The 13,889-nt window shown below is 39.3% G+C and overlaps 1 protein-coding gene across 5 annotated transcripts in view; it reads left to right on the top strand.

Moving 5' to 3' along the window:
* Positions 1 to 1,063: 1,063 nt before the first annotated feature.
* LOC150078178 (FERM domain-containing protein 4A-like) overlaps positions 1,064 to 13,889 on the top strand; it is a 418,597-nt gene continuing 405,771 nt past the window's right edge. For all 5 annotated transcript variants that reach the window (XM_090384903.1, XM_090384902.1, XM_090384905.1 and 2 more), the window contains exon 1: positions 1,064 to 1,619. In XM_090384903.1, coding sequence (XP_090241029.1) covers positions 1,545 to 1,619 — 75 coding nt within the window. In that variant the 5' untranslated portion in view covers positions 1,064 to 1,544. The remainder of the gene's footprint in view (positions 1,620 to 13,889) is intronic.

Below are 13,889 nucleotides of genomic sequence, written 5' to 3'. Positions count from 1 at the left end.
GCTTTGCTTCTCTATTTCAATATATAGCTTTTTCGGTCCTACAATCACTTTATTTTGTCATGTCACATTTGCATCGCTTGGGTATCATTATGAATCATTCGAAATGTGATTTTAAGTGTCCAAAAATCCGAGGGGCCCGTCGGTCCGATCAGAGTTATCAGAAGAGTGGTGTAAGATTTCAAATCCCTTTTTACTGTTTTACGAAACATGTAAGACCTTATATTGTCACGGTGCAGTAAAAATTCTTTAATCAGCATTCCATGTCTTTTTGTTCTGATGCTAAGCGTTTAAACCTTTCTTTCGATTATACTTGTCTCATCCGTTATGGAAAGACAGTATTTTTAAATACTGTTTCGATATTTAAAAAAATAATAAAATAAAATAAAAAACCGAATTACTGAACTCTGTTCGGTTGGTTCCAGTCGAGTTTGACAGACGTCATCTTTTATAATCGTCTGGACAATTTTGAAATCGTCTGCAATTTAAGGGCCCAAAACGGAAAATTTTACAAAAGAGAAAGATTTTAAATAAGACACTTGATTTTTTTTTTTTTTTTTTTTTAAACTCAAGTATATCAGTGAAATTATCGGATGTTTAATTGTTGAAATGAGATTAAATTAATGCTTTTTAAAAACCAGTAATTTTAAATAATAAATACAAGGTTACTTTTTTCCAATCGCCTTTGTTATAATTCAGGTTTTACACATTTTCAGTTATTTCTTTCTTTCAATACGCGTATAACGTCAGTTGGTCGTTATCTGCTGTAATTCTGTTGGTTTGTGTCCTAACAAACAGACTGGGTGTACGTGATGTTTGACCTTTCCGCTATGTACAATCCAGAAATGCGACATAAAATGTACCTGAGCTGCCTTGTATTGCTCTTCTTACCATTCTTGCTTGATATTGTTCAGCAGTTTCCTATTATTTCTTGCGTTTTCACGTATTCATTATTGCTTGTTTACCTCTTAATACGATGAATATCCGTAGAGGGCGTTGCTGCGTTCTAGATAATCGAAATTTGCCAAGCAAGGAAAGTCGGATGCGGGAAGATTTTGACAGACGATACGCTTAGGTGTGTAACACAGCTGGCAGCCGGCGAAATGGCCGTGAGCCGGAGGTGGCGCGTGACTCCCAAACACACGAGCTATCTGCGTCGTAGCTGCTCTCGTTATTGCTCTCTTCTTGGATGCTGCAGAAACTGTCACGTTTCGTGCGAGCGGTGGCAGTAATCCTATGGAATCGACATCGCGTTCTCCGATTGAACGGCAATTTCGCACCCTTGCAACGATTTTACTTTTCGCCTCCCGACTTGCGATGTGATGTTCCGTTTCGCCGAAGGTGTGAGTAAAATGAAAGATGAAAGACAACTCCTTCAGGAGCATACCACGCTATCGTTGCCGACCTTAACCCTACTGCCGGAGTTGTTGTGTGGTGATGGTGTTCGTGCTCTGTGTGCTTACTTGTGCCCATTAAGGAAGTGCTGTTTGTTTAATTTTGATGCGAGTTTGCAGTATTGAGAAACTGGTGACGAAGATGATCGCAAGATGGCGCCAAGTGTCTGCGATGTAAAGAACTCTTTCAGCATGGTTGGCTGTGCCGATTTCTGTAATACTAGTCGGGTATGTTATAGTTTGTTGTGTTCTGTCGACTTTAATTTAAGGTTTAAAAAAAAGAAAAAAATTGTATCACTGAGCATTATGCGCTTCTAATTTTCGTATTATTGTGAGTCTTTATTTATAGACACGTTTTAACTCAATAAATAATATATCGTGTACTATCTTGTTTGGTTGAGTAAGATTTTCCATTAGTTAAAATTTTTCGACATTTAACTTAATTTTAATGGTGTAAAAAATGAAGCATTTATCTTAAACTGACGCTATGGTGTATTACCCTTTCTAAAAATGATGTCACTATTGTAATTTATGGATGACCTTGATCTAAGACATTTCTGCTATGAGTCTTAGCTTTCGTCCAGCTAATCCTAATATTCATACTGCAATACTGGATTGGCATTCTAGAATTCATTTTTATTTTAGCTTCCTATGTGCTTATTAATCCATAAATAAATAAAAGTTAACATTTTATTTCTGCAAAATTCAAGCTATCGAATTTACACACACACACACATCACGCGGATGGAATGCTTCTTGCGATTTTATCTTAGAATTGATTGTAATGATTTCGGATCCATTCAGTAACAGAAATTTTCATTGTCATTATATATTCCCTTCGTGTTCATTGATGAAGTGCACTTATGGATGATTCAATTAACGGAAGCTACTCGAAAAGAGAATAAAATACCATTTCCCCATCTTGCTTTAGTCGGTTAACATCAAAATCGATCAAGCGCAGTCCGCTGTTATCTTTCACAGAATAATTAATTTCTTGAGGTTTTCGAGATCTTTTTGGAACGTGTGTGTGATTGTAGCACTCGTTATATCAAGCACATTCCAAGTTTATCATTCAAAAGTTTATTTCATTAATTTTATTTATTTATAAAGGGAAAGATTCACTAGGAAATGGGATATACATTTTTAGCAGTGTTTAAAAAACTGCTTCATTCAAAAATGACATTTTAGATGGTAAAATGGAGTATAATAGAAAGAGAGCAACAATGAAAAGGGAAAGTAGAAAATATCGCCGAAATTTTTTTTTGAAAATATCAAAATTGTATAAACTGTAAAAAATTTGTAGATTAGATTAGTTAGTGATACAAATCACTAACAGAAGACTTCGTAAAATATTAAAATTTATGCAACGTAGAAATTGAAAAAGTTGACCAAAAATAATATTTGAAAGAAGATTGGATTAAATACCACGGTAATCTGTAGATTATAATACAGTACTACTGTGAAACAAATATTACACAGAATATGAAGAATTATTTAATTTGGAACAAAAAGATTTCAGGTGATAAAAATTAAATGTCGGACTTATTAAAACAATCAATAATAATAATAATAAAGTGTCTAAAGAAGATATTATCAATACGAAGTTATTTAAATATGAAGGTGAATCATTCTGAAATAGGTACTCAATTTTAGTGATTATGTATGGAAAGTAAAACAAAAAAAACCAGATGACTTCAGAAAAATCAGTTACCGTTCTGATATATATATAAAGGGAAACTGCAATGATCTGAACAACCATAGCGGATAGGCCTGTTAATTATAGGATATTTTTACACTTATAAAAGATCCAAGCCAAATTCGCAGCACATGTGACAGAATCATAGGATATTTTGTTGGGGATATTTTTATTTTGATCCGACATCGTGAAGCAAAATGGCCACCACGCAATTTATGAAAATCATTCAATTTGATTTTTTGTGTTTATAGTTGCTTATAAACATAATTTACAGTATATGTGATGAATACCAATTGGAATCAGGACCGAATATTGTATATAGAAGAAATTTCAATATGCTATCGTGTGCGAATATTGAAGTAATGTTCGTAACTTATCAAGCTGAAAAAAGTCGAAAATTAGTTGTATTAGTTCTATTTAGAAAATGTTTTTTTTTTTTTTATTTGATTAAGTTTTATGTTGTGATGCACTGAATTTATTTGAAGAATATAATTTTTAATGCCTAATGAAAAGTGTGCATTAAGTGGAATCGGTTTATTTGGGAGTTGCAACTGCCTATTTGAGGGTTGGTTAAGTAGTATAAGTTAATTTTTGTGAATGTAATGGGGCGGGGGTGGAGAGGGAGAGAGAGAGAGAGAGAGGGAGAGAGAGAGAGATAATCGGTATCACTTTAAGTGTTTCTTGAATGCGCTTTTTTTTTTTCCTTAATTTTTTGTAAATACTGGTGTATATATAAATAGCCTAGTTGAAAAATTGAATATGTAAAACCATTATAAGGAAGATAGGAAGCAGTCTAACAATCAGAATATTTTATTTATGGATGATTGGGTATTTATTAACGACTCAGATTATTTTAAGAGAGCAATTTTAAAACTAAAAACTGTAATAGAGGTGTAACATGACTGCCTCAAAAATAAAATCTAAACTGCATTTTAAGGGAAAAAAATTACGAAAGAACTGCAATAAAGGGACAAAAATAGTAATAATGGGATTTTCAATTAGCTTTGACAAAGCGTCAGGAGGACTTTGCGACAGCCGACTAATGACATCTTTTATACATTCTGGAGTGAAAGGCAGCTTAAGATTTAGCGCAGAATGCTTTACAAAGTAATTTCATAATTTTACAGGGAAAAAAGCACATTTTGTTTTGGATTTTTGTTCATATTCTGTTTTTACTTGATAAAATCTACTCGAAAAGTGATCTTTCAGTGAGAAAACACTGCTGAAAGGTTACTGCCATTTTAGAGTACTATTTGTTGATATTCATCAATAAACAGTACTTAAGTACATTTGAAGTATAGTACTTCAAGATTGCCGTAACTATCTAATATAGTGCGCTATCTTTATTTTAAGATAATTTCTAATTTTCACAAAATATTCCTCTATCTTACACGTGACAAGTGCAGTAAATAAAACTTGGATTTCGATAACTTTTGGATCACAATTTATCTGCTATGTGCTTCATCTTCATAAGATTCATGAGTTTAATTTCTTTGAAAGCGAACGAAGAAATGGTACTGGTAACATGGTTATTTTGGAGAATGTGCGTAAGAGGAATTTTTTTTTTTTTTTTATATCTCTTGGGTGTGGGGGTTTCCTATCGATTCTAATCAGTAGTTCTACCACATTTTCATGTGGTTACGGAGTGATTTAAAATACATATTTTAAAAGCCCATATTTGACGACAGATAAATTTTTGAGACTCCTTGTTACTCGCTAATTTAACGGTTCGTTAAATTTTTATTGGTGTTGAAAATCGTGTACATTTTACTATTTAAACCTGGCCTTCATATTCTATTCATAATGAACATTAATTATTTTTTGTTTACAGTACTCAGTTTACTATATATAGAAAATGAAATTTCAAAAGACGAGATTAATTTTTCAAGAGCAGAAATGTAATCATAGTGAATGCTCTTAACGTTATTCGACTACTAAAAAAAATTTGAAACGCGTTACACGCCTTCGTAGTAACATCCAGGGACGTACAACTTAAAACCCTACAGGGGACACTTTTGCGATTTTTATTCACTTAGTGAGAGAAGTTAATTCTCCCACTCTATGTATACCTTTTAGATTAAGTTTAATGCTGCTCGCCTCAGCCATCAGAATATCGGATCAGAATTAGATTAGCTTTATTATTATTGATATTTGCCTAGGAGTGTAAGTTTTGGAGGGCGGGAAATGCAAACTGGTAACAGTCAATTTAATGTTTTGAGAAGTTGGATTACTTTATTGGCCACGGGATGCCACGTTGGGTAGTAGGTGTATAAAAATGTATGATTAATACCGTTTTGATTGTTGTTGTATGTAATATTTAAATGCTGCAGTTTTTCCAGTGAGCTTTCAGACCCCGTGACGACCCTCTGTTCCGAAATATGGAGTGCTGTATCTTATAGCACTCAAATCAAGGGCTGTCCCTGATTTTTGGAATGCTATAAAATATAGCATCTGATTCATATTACTGTACTTGAAAAACAATAAAAGTACAAGGGCGGCGTAACAGAATAGATTAGGATAAAAGCTTAGTTCAGGTTAAAATATAAATACTGTATAGAAATGCATGTAAAGAATTAAAAATTATTTCTGAAAATTTTGGCCAATCAAAAGTTTCTCTTCAATTATTTTATGAGCATGTTATCACAATCCTCGGAATGTAAATACAGTTGCATATCTGCCAACTCTCCACATTCAAGAAGGTGGATTTTCCATTTACGGTGAAAAATCCGTCTTCTTGAACGTTTTAAAAGACAGTTTTTCTGTCTTTTTCGTAAAAAGGAAAAAAAAAAGTAAAAAATTACGACTTCACTTTAAATTCGGAATTTTTTTTTTTAAATTTCTACTTATTTTTCTAATGAATTGGCTTTCAGGTGTATTGCTCTACGAGGAGCAGCACGAAAGTAATGCCTCCTATTTTTTTCTCAGAAAATTTTAATTCCTACAACTATGCCTTTTGCATCAGTTAATCCTCAGTCATTAATAAACACCACCATAATTTTTTATGCACTTCCGCCATCTGAGTCAGACGCTGTATTCCAATCCTGTACAAGTCTTTACTCTTGCTCCGGAGGTCTTCGTGAACACTGAGCTTCAGCTGGTCGTCGTCCACAAAATGGGTTCCACGGAGTGTATCCTTCAGCGGACCGAGGAGGTGATAGTCGTGAAGGTGCAAGATCTGCACTATTGAGAGGAGTGAGGAAGAACAGTGCACCCAGTTTTACAATGACCTCCATCGTGCACAGACTGGTGTGGGGTCGTGCATTGTCATGGAGAAGAACCTCATTAAGGTGTTTGTCCGGGTGAATTCTAGGAATGTGGGTTTTCAACGTTTCTACATATCGATGTGAGTTGATCCGGCTCTTGTTGTCTGTTATCAGTGACTTTACTGGCCGGCCGCTTCGGAGCCTGTCAACAATGCCATTTTCCCAACCCTTAAAATGTCTTACCCATCGTCTAACTGTACTCGCATCTACAGTATTGTCACCATAAACATTTTTGAGACGCGTATGGATTTCGATATAGGCGTCACTTTTTCCTTGGTAAGAAATTCAATCACCACTCTTTGCTTGATACGTATATCTGTAATATCCACCATTTTTAACTATCCGTGTGCTGCATTCACGAGACCAATCATAGTAGTGACACGCGAAGTGATCTACGGCGCCACATTTGAAAGCAGAAAATTAGGAGGCATTACTTTCGTACCGATCCTCGTATATTGCATGAAGCATGTGGAAGTTGGAACGCAGAATACATTTCAAGTAGGGAGAAAAATGACAGGTGGCTGAATGTAATTTATTTGGCTTCCTACTCCATACTAACGTTAGGAAAGACAAGTCCTAGTGAAAGACCTTGAGCCACCTGTTGTTTTTCTCTGCTATATCACTAGTCTGTTACTTGTAATTGTAGCGTTTCATTGTACTTTTTTATGCATGTATGCGGTGCGAAGTTAATGTCTTCCAGTAGGATGCCAAAGAAATACGACAAATTTTTCGAAGACGCATACGTCTTCGAAAACTTTGTCAAGCAAAAAAATATTCAGACTAAAATACCCAAGATTTTCCATGTATTTTAAAACATGGAAAAGGTAACGCGTCGCCTTTTGTCCTATATGTCATTTTTCAAGTGGCAGAGAAACGATGTAATCATTTATTTGCAAACAAATAAGCGTAAGAGCAACGTGCACTGCGTAGAAAGAAATGAAGGAATAGATGTAGCATCTCAGAACAATTGCATTGGCGGGGCTTCGTAAAAAAGGTGAGGACCTTTCAATTGACCAAACTTTGGTTCACATAAAACCTTAAACTTTTTTTTCACAGCCAAGCAACGGGCCTTCAGGCTCTTTCAGAAGTCTCCGACTCCCGGGAACTCTGTCAAGTACAAAAAAGAAGGATCAGTCAGTCTTCATGCGTGTGCTGAGAGACAAGCTCATCGACACGATCTTATGAGGAGGCTTGCCAGCTCAAAGAGAATTTTTTCCAACTCTGGTAACAACTGCTCTCTGAACCGGAATACACTACTGGATTGGGCAGTGGCATAGTGTTTAGGGTTAGGGGCCACGTGTTTTTTCCCACAGCTGCGCTGTATGTACTCTGTGATAGAATGCAGATCTACTGCATAAACCAGAAAAAAGTGTAGTGTCTAGTTTATGCAGTATTGTGTTGTTTTGTTATTGTCTCTGGCTACTTGGCCGCAGGTCCCCTAGTGGGGCCTTACGTTACCCGCCACCACTGGCAGGTGAGCCAGGCTGCTGTCATATTCTGGCTGATCTCCGCCAGGGTCGCCTGAGCTTTCTGGACGGAGACCAAATAAAAAAAAAAAAAAATGAGGGGGGGATAGTACTAGTACAAGTGGTGGAGTCAAAGTAGGCAAAAGGAGGAGGATGTGGAAAGAAGGCATCCGCCAGCGGAAAGAAGAGGTAGGAAGGGAAAAGTAGGAATCACCCCTTGTCTTGGGAGCCCACCGAAGGCCAGGGAAAGGAAGAGAGCTTGCAGAACAAGGGAGGCCCGCAAAGTTGGGTAGGTGCAATGGGAAGTGGTCTGAGTTGATTGCTATCAGTTCAGTGCCATCATTTTTATCAGGAAGATGTCCAGTTGGGTGTTCATTCAGTTCTGTAGTGGCCGGTGATGAGGGAAGAGCAGAGATCATAGCGGTTTCAGGAACGTCTAGTCTGGATGTCTACGTTGTGGGGTCAGATGTGGAGAGATGCTATCAATGTCTTTTGAAGACTGCCGAGGCATATCTGCTAAAATCTAAAAACCTTCTTTTGATTTTAACAAATTGCTTTTCGGACTGAGTGTGATTAAATTTAGATCCAGTAACAGTTGATTACGGAAGTCCAGGTAGATGTTACAAGAGTGCATTACGTGGTGCCAGTCCTCCAGTTCTCCACATACACAATGGGCATCATTTACAAGCCCAAAGTCCTGAAGTCCCTTGTGCTGTCAGAAAAAAGGTAGTATGTAAATTAGGGAAGAACCAAACAACCAAGTCTTTATTTGTTGAGATAGAAGACACTAGCTAGAAATCGCCTGGTAGTACTGCCTTTTTTGGTGGAATCATCCAAACGGATTTGCTAGAGGGAAACAAGTTCCTGCCCAGTACGCCGGAGTTCTTGTTTCGGATCTGCATCTATAATAGTTTTTATCCCCAGAAATTCAGTTTTTTGTTCTTTCTGATAGCATGTGAAAGCCCTGTGAAGGCCGCTTGGAGGTCAAGGGGAATACAGCCTATTAATACTTGTAGTGCTGCTGTTGATGTTGTTCTACAAGTCCGAGTCATTTTTAATAACATGAACCGTTGTATCTGCAGGATAACTTTCCTAGTGCTGATGATGGACAAACGATGGAACCATACGGCGCTGCCGTATGTTACGAACGGTACAAAAACAGCTGAATAAAGGAGTGCAGGTCCCTTAAGACCCCAGTCTTTGCGGGTGAAGTGAGCAAGCATATTGATATAATTTTTGGCCTTCTCTTTCATGGACTTAAATGCGGCATGAAAGTTCTGCGATCATCTAGGGTAGCACCTAATTATTTGAATGACCGTTGATTCTTGAGTGCATGTTCTTTATAACGAATGGTTGGTGGTCTGTTAATGTCAAGACGCCCTTTGAGAAGTAGGGTTCTACTTTTATCTGTAGAGATTTCCAGGTTATTCTCTTTAGCCCAAACCGACAGGGCACTCAAGGCTGTTAGCTCTGGTCTCACTAGCTGCACGAGTAAGGCCCTCAACAACGATAACCAGGTCATCTGTATATGAGAGCTGTGTGGTATGGGGGAAGTCCTGCAGGAGCCATTCATCCAGAATCATATTCCAAACAGCTGGCCCCAGAAGATAGCCCTCTTGTGAGTTGGCGGGGTGGTACTATGAAATTTTGTTTTCATGGCAACTTTTCTGTTAGAGAAGTAATCTGTAAGACATTTGAAGATGTTGAAGGAGCAGCCAGAATATTCTGGCTGCTCCTTCAACATCTGTTTAGTGGCCAGGATCACTGGCCACCAGACGGTGTCGAAAGCTCTCTTCTTCTTCTTCTTTAATGCTGCCGAATGGCGTTTGCGACTTCGTTTTGATATTGTTCTCTGTCTAGCGCTGCGTGTAGAATTTGTGCTGTTGTCATGTGAAGCCAGGTGTTGATGTTATCTAGCCATGCCATTTTCGGTCTGCCTGGGCGTTTCTTGCCTTCGATCTTTCCCTCCAGGATGAGTGGTAGTAGGTGATATTTTTGTTGGTTCCTAGCGATGTGACCTAGGTATTTGCATTTCCTGCTGATGATGGTTTTGAGCAGGTCCCGTTCCGTGTGCATGTCCTGCAGGACCTGTGCGTTGGTTATCTTGGCTGTCCACGGAATTTTCAGCATTCTTCGGTAGAGCCACATTTCGAAGGCCTGGAGCTTTTTTCTAGTAGCTGATGTTAGAGTCCAGGTTTCTACACCGTAGAGCAGTATTGGCCAGATGTAGCATTTCAATGTGCGTAATTTGAGCACGATGTTCAAGCTTCTGTCGGTGAGGAGGGTTCTCCATTTGGTGAATGCCTGCCTGGCTTGTTCAATTCTGCTTTTGATTTCGGCCTCATGGTTCAGCTGGTCATCAATGAGCACTCCGAGATACTTGAAGCGGTGTATTTGCTCTAATTTTTCGTTGTTTAGTTTGATCGTGATTTTGCTTGCAGTCCTGCTGACCTTCATCACCTTTGTTTTCTTTTTGTTGATTCGTAGCCCCCATGCTTGGCTTTCTATGTCCACTTCGTTCAAGATGGTCTGTAAATCTTGTTCTGAATCCGCTATTAGTGCTGTGTCATCGGCATATCTTAAGTTATTGATGTAGTGTCCGTTAACTTTTATGCCGATGTTCTTGTCAGCCAGTGTTTGGTCGAAGATCATTTCCGAATAGATGTTAAAAAGAATGGGAGATAATGGACAGCCTTGCCGGACGCCTTTTTTTATTGGAATTGGGTCTGTCAGATCGTTGTCATAGCGAAGCCGGGCTGTTTGATTCCAGTAGAGAGTTGTAATAAAGTTGATATCATTGTTTTCAAGCCCAAGTTTTCTCAGTCGGTCAATTAGGCGGTCGTGGTCTACTGAATCGAAGGCTTTCTCGTAGTCAATAAAACATATATACACGTCTTTTTGATGTTCATAGCACCTTTGTAGCAATATTTGTAAACAGAAAATTGCTTCTCTGGTGCCTAGTCCCCTGCAGAATCCGAACTGTGTGTTTCCTAGTGCACTTTCGCACTTACATCTTATCCTTTGCTGAATCACCTTGAGGAAGACTTTTAGCACCTGGCTCATTAGACTGATCAGCCTGAAGTCTTCGCATTTCCGGCTGGTAGCCTTTTTTGGTAGGGCCACAAAGATGGATTGGAGCCATTCGGATGGAATGTCGTTGTTGTTGTAGATTTGATTGAACCATTTCGTTAGTTGTTGGATGTTGCTGTAGTCTAGTTGTTTCAGCAGTTCCACATGAATCTGATCAGGTCCACAGGCCTTGCCTGGCTTTGTTATTCGGATGGCATGTTCCACTTCAGATGTTAATATGTGGAGATTGTCTTCCTGTGTTTGTTGTTGCGTTTCTGCCGGTTTTCTGTTGGTGCCGAACAGATTGTATATATAGCTCTTCCAGGTGTCGAGTTTGGCTTGTTTGCTTAGTATAGGTTGATTGTTGTCCGTATATAAACTTGGGATAGGAGCCGGTTTGTAGATGTTTCCAGCTTCTTTAAGCTTCTTGTGCAGGTTATAGTTGTCATTTTTCTTGATTAGGTCTTCGATTTCTGCACACTGATCTTCCATCCATTTTTCCTTCGCCTTCCGGATTTCCTGTTTGATCTTTTGTTGTATTTCTTTGTATTTTTCCCGGTTGTTGTTGTTTTTGAATATTCTCCGTTCATCCATTAGGTCTAGTATGTGCTGGGTCATCCACCGTTGTTTCTTTTTCGACGCCTGATGTCCTAGCAGGGTTTCTGCTGTTTCATTGATGCACTGTTTGAGTGAACGCCCGAATGCTTGCACGTCTGTTGTTACTGCTTCGATCGATCGGATTGTAGTGTTGAGATGAAGCTGTACTTGTCGTCTGTTGGCGGTGTTCTTCAGTTTCTCCAGGTCGATTCTTTTTGTTGTGCTTGTGCGTTTGACTGCTCGTAATTTGAGACGTAGTGTTGCTGTTACTGGGTTATGGTCTGATGATATGTCAGCTCCGGGGTAAGTTTTTGCATTGAGGACACTTGACTTATATCTGATGTTGATTAAGATGTAGTCAATTTGATTCCTGACGATATTGTTGTCAGAGTCTTGTGGTGAGGTCCAGGTGTATAGTCGTCGAGGTGGTAGTTTGAACCAAGTGTTGGCAATGCTAAATTTTTCTTCTTGGCAGAACTGGACGAGTCTGTCGCCTCGTTCATTCCGTGTCCCCAAGCCATGTTCTCCGACTATGTTTTGTAGCTTTCCTTGACCGATTTTGGCATTAAAGTCACCGAGGATGACCGTCATGTCGTGCTTCTTCAGCGACTTTAAAGTGTTGCTTAGCTTGTCGTAGAACAATTCAATTTCTTGATCGTCTTTGTCCGCTGTTGGTGCGTAGACCTGGAGCACATTCAGGTTGATCTTGTTGCCTGCTAGCTGTAGTAGTGCGATTCGTTCCGATATTGGGGTGAAACTGGTGACTTTGTTGGCCAGTTGTTTGTGGACAACGAAAGCGACGCCGTACGTCTGCTTGGTGTTCTCTTCTCCTCCGGAACAGAAGACGTGGTGGTCGTTTGATATAAACTTCTTTGTTCCAGGCCATTTGGTTTCACTTAACCCAAGTATGTTGATGTTAATGCGTTCCATTTCTTGTAAAGCATTGGCTAGTTTTCCTGGTTGTAGTAGGCTTCTAACGTTCCATGTAGCTAGTTTCAGAAAATTCTTCGACGCAAGCTCGGAGATTCTTAGCACCCCTGCCCCATTCAAGGGACGCCGAGACTCGGGGCCGTGGTTTATTTTGCTTGCTATCATTGAAGTTTTCAAGGGAAGGATAATCCAAGTAGTTTCCCGTTGCTTTCTTGGATCACAATTTAGTTGAAAAGGTCGTGTGTGGACCTTTTGAAACGGGTTTCGTCTGACGTCTCCACTGAAACCACTGAAATCTATAAAAAGCGCCAGTACGTAACGGGCATCAGAATTATCTGCTAGCTGAGTGGTTTTCGGTAGTGCATCAATAGTTGAGCATCCCGGCTTGAAGCCAAAGTGGAGTGTGGAGGAGAGTCCTTTGGTTTCATAGATAGACTGAAGACGGGTGAGAAGTAACCTCTCAAATACTTTTCCTAATATTGGTAATAGAGCAATTGAACGGTATGCTTTTGCTGTACCAGTGGGACGATTTGTATCTTTGGGTAAAAGCCTGGGGTTGGTGTGTTTCCATCGTGTACAAAAGGAGCCTTCATTAAGACACGTGTTGAATAGTTTACTAGACATCGGGTGCAACAGACCAAAGGTGTTTGACAGACTCCCTCTCGATCAGGTCCAGTCCGGAAGCTTTTCCATTTTTGATTTTATTTATGGCTAATGCAACCTCCTCTTCCGTGAAGGGTTTTTCTGCGGCCGAGGGCGATTAGCCCTGATTCTCAGTGATGACGTTTCTGTGTACTTCGGTGTCACGATCAGGATTGTCTTGGTAGATTATTCCTTCTAGAATCTTGTTCATTGTTTTTTTCCCAGGAAAGCGTCTCCGAGGACCCCTCAGAACGGATAAAATTTGATGTTCGTGGACCCTACTTTGTTCCTTATGACTTGTGAACCAAACCCCAAAGGTTTTTATTGCCTTCCGTCTCCACCAGGGCACGTCAGGAACTTTGTTTGGCATGATAAATTTTGTTCGTGTATTCTCTCTGGATTGCATTGCATCTATCCTTGTACTGTGCTATTGTTTGCGGTGGGGGTGTTCTTCGTTTTCTTTGAAACTCTTTCCTTGCACGCTGGAGAGAGGAGCAGGGAACTGATTTCGGATGTCGGGTACATTTTTTTTTCCAACGAGGCACGTGATGCTTTATGGAGTAAGTCTTGCAGGAAATTAGTTTTTTGGTGGCTATTCATGGCTCGAAAGCGCTCAGCCGAATGGTCGTGAAGAGCATCTTGGCAGTTCTAGTGGAGAATCTGATGGTATCGTGAACATACATCAAACGAGTAGAGGTACTGTTTTTAATGCTATATGTTATTAGTCGATGATCACTGGTGGTGGCAGTGTCGTGTACTTGCCAGTGTCTGTTGACAAGAGAGGGAGTTCTAGTAGGTCTTTGTCATCGGTGGTGGCGTTATGCCATTGGTTTGA

This window comes from Mastigoproctus giganteus, chromosome 11, assembly GCF_048544385.1.
Source record: "Mastigoproctus giganteus isolate SK-2022 chromosome 11, ASM4854438v1, whole genome shotgun sequence".
Lineage (NCBI taxonomy): Eukaryota > Metazoa > Arthropoda > Arachnida > Uropygi > Thelyphonidae > Mastigoproctus > Mastigoproctus giganteus.
Note: the sequence above shows the minus strand (reverse complement) of the source record. Positions and strands in the feature narration are given on the sequence as shown.